General features: G+C 47.2%; 1 protein-coding gene across 1 annotated transcript; it reads left to right on the plus strand.

The window, feature by feature from the left end:
* Positions 1-1656: 1656 nt before the first annotated feature.
* LOC143355558 (uncharacterized) lies at positions 1657-2226 on the plus strand. The gene has a single exon (XM_076790468.1). The coding sequence runs from the start codon at positions 1657-1659 to the stop codon at positions 2224-2226; it is 570 nt and encodes a 189-aa protein (XP_076646583.1).
* Positions 2227-3145: the final 919 nt, after the last annotated feature.

Below are 3145 nucleotides of genomic sequence, written 5' to 3' on the forward strand. Positions count from 1 at the left end.
GCGACTCGTCTCGAGTGTCGCGAGCTCTCCTTCGAACTTGTTCAAATAAACCTCGTTACTTTTGGTTACTACCCGACGTGTTCTTTACTCGTGAGGAGTGGGCCTCACGTCTATAACCTAGATCCTCCTTGCCGCGACCACGTGGCGCCATCTTGGACGCAGTCCGTCTGGATATCTATTTCGAGCGTTCTCGTCAGAGGACGCGTGGCCTCCGGCCACTGGTGACCCCAATCTCTCGTGTGTTACGAGATCTACGTTCCTAGTCCCCACGTCCGTGGAGGACCGTCGGAACTCATCAATGCGTACATCTGTACGCCTCCACCAATAGAATCCCCACAGCCATCACATGATTAAACGTGATTGGACGTGACTGATGTTCCAATCTTTGCTGCTATTCGACGCTACTATTCCTGCCAAAACCACTGCTGCATGGCATGAATGATCGTGTGACTCGTTGCGGACTGTCATATTATAACCTTCAAAACCTTCTTAATATTGTTTTAATAATACAAAAATTTAAGTGTATTGAAAATTCGAGTAATAAGCCCATGAAATATTGAAAAAATATTGAAAAAAACTTTGCTCAGTGTCGAATCAATTTTAGAAATAATTTTTCAAAATTGAGCGAACTCAGTGAACTTATTTCTGAGCTTATTTTTAGAATTTTACTTTGTGCATTAATTATAAAATTTTTTTAAGTTTGTTTTAGGATAGTGAGGTGCAGAGCAGTGCTTCAGCAAGTGTAAAGAGTGTACAAAATAAGTGGATGAAGATATTATCATTTGTATTAGTTTGATATTATATGTAATTATCTGTTACATGTATAATTATGTATTATTATGTTTTGAAATAAAATATTGTAAAAATAATGTATTGTTGCAAAACATATTATATCCTTTTATTATATTATATCCTTTTTTTTTATATAAGTTTACTTCTAAATTTATGTAGTAATCGTACTGTACAGTAGATATATGTGTATGTGTATATGCGTATGTGTATGCTTGTAGAATCGTATAGCTATATATATAGCTTTTAGTTGAGGTCAGGAGGGAATGGGTCTAGGTGGCACTGCTAATGTCCACACTGTAGGGATATTGGCGCTGCCGCGCCATTCCCCTAGGCACGCGCCTAGAGAATATGCTCCGACGAGGTTGGCACTCTCAACCTCGGGCAATGCAGGCGAGAGAACCGCCTAATGTACTCTCTCGCTGCCGGACTCTCGATCGAGACAGACGTCTCGATCCTACGCTCTCGAAGTGAAGTCGAATAAAGTTGTTCTGTTACATACACGAGTTTATCACTATCGATAAAAAGTCTCCCAGCGGTTCTGTGCAGAGTAGGCTGCATCTTGGTTCCGCATTTATCCGCGGGACCCTTAAACCTACAACACATTATACATGTGTAGGGAGTATCGTTGACTCCCTAGTGCATCCGCTAGGCGACGCAGCGGGCGCCAATAAATAGGAGCACGACTCTATGTATCTAGGGATTTTCCCCGAGACACGCTCGGCGTCCTCCCTAGGCACCAGTCGCACTGAGTCTGCCGCCACGTGCAGATACAAATAAAGTTCCTCTTGCCAACATACACGTGCCTAGTTCTTTACCTGGATAGTAGGCCCCATACCTACAACTGGTGACCCCGACGTGATTGATATGGAGCCGCCTGCGCAAAACATGGCCGTAGCCGTGCACATGGCGAAATTCTGGGCGGAAAAACCAGCATTATGGTTTGCGCACCTGGACGCCCAGTTCGGTTTGCGCGGGATAACGCAAGAGGACACCAAGTACCACCACGTGGTGGCGCAACTTGATGTAAAAACCGCGCAAGAAGTAGAGGATATCCTGCTGAACCCGCCGGTGCAGAATAAGTATACGCGGCTAAAGGAGGAATTAATCGCGCGGCTCTCCACTTCCAAGCAGAGGAAGATTAAGCAGCTCCTCGAACACGAGGAACGAGGAGACCGGACGCCGTCGCAGTTCCTGCGGCACATAAGGAGCCTGGCGGGCAACGAGGTGCCGGAGGATTTCATCCGGACTCTGTGGATGAGTAGGTTACCCGTCGCCATGCAATCGGTGCTGGCCACACAAGATGGCGTCGAGCTCGAGAAAGTGGCGGCGCAGATCCACCCAGCAGCGGCGGCAAACAATGTCGCAGCGCTCGGCGACATCAACGCCCTCGTTGAGCAAATTGCCGCACTCGTGACCACCAACCAGTCGCACTGAGTCTGCCGCCACGTGCAGATACAAATAAAGTTCCTCTTGCCAACATACACGTGCCTAGTTCTTAACCTGGATGGTAGGCCCCATACCTACAGCTTTAAGGAACTGTGTGTGAGTATTTGTGTGTATGCGCGTGTGTACGTAGAGTGCGAGCTTGACGTGTTTTTTTTTTTAACGAAGACGACGCAGTCAGGGAGGGCAATCTCCCATGTGTAGGTATGGGGCCTACTATCCAGGTAAAGAACTAGGCACGTGTATGTTGGCAAGAGGAACTTTATTTGTATCTGCACGTGGCGGCAGACTCAGTGCGACTGGTGCCTAGGGAGGACGCCGAGCGTGTCTCGGGGAAAATCCCTAGATACATAGAGTCGTGCTCCTATTTATTGGCGCCCGCTGCGTCGCCTAGCGGATGCACTAGGGAGTCAACGATACTCCCTACAAAGCTAAACAGTCCAATGCTGTATCTTAAGGGCCAGTTTTCCTACGTGGCCTTGAGTCGCCACGCTCCTAACAGGAACTAGGAGAAGCTTCCTAGCGATTGTCACGCTACGAACGGCCGCATAGGAGAAGCTCAAATGACAGTGTGTGTGCCGTGTGCGTGCCGTGTGCATGTGCCATGGTTTGCTGCACACAACGCTAGATCGTACAAGGTTGCAAGGGTTCGGGAGGCCACGATTTATGGCCCGATAATGCAAAGATCGGGCTTTTCAAGGGTGAAAAGCGTTAGATAAAAGATAAATCTAGGTCGCTTGACTACCGGCAGGTCCTACTTTTGCGTTTTCTAGGCGTAATTTGCAAAATTCGGCAAAATTTGCACATAAGGACAATTTTCTTAAATAACCGGGTTCTTATGGAGACCGTTGGACTCAAGCGACCTAGCAGTGACATATACAATGTCAATGCAACCTTTATTGTATTGTAT

Source organism: Halictus rubicundus, chromosome 7, assembly GCF_050948215.1.
Source record: "Halictus rubicundus isolate RS-2024b chromosome 7, iyHalRubi1_principal, whole genome shotgun sequence".
NCBI classification, from domain to species: domain Eukaryota; kingdom Metazoa; phylum Arthropoda; class Insecta; order Hymenoptera; family Halictidae; genus Halictus; species Halictus rubicundus.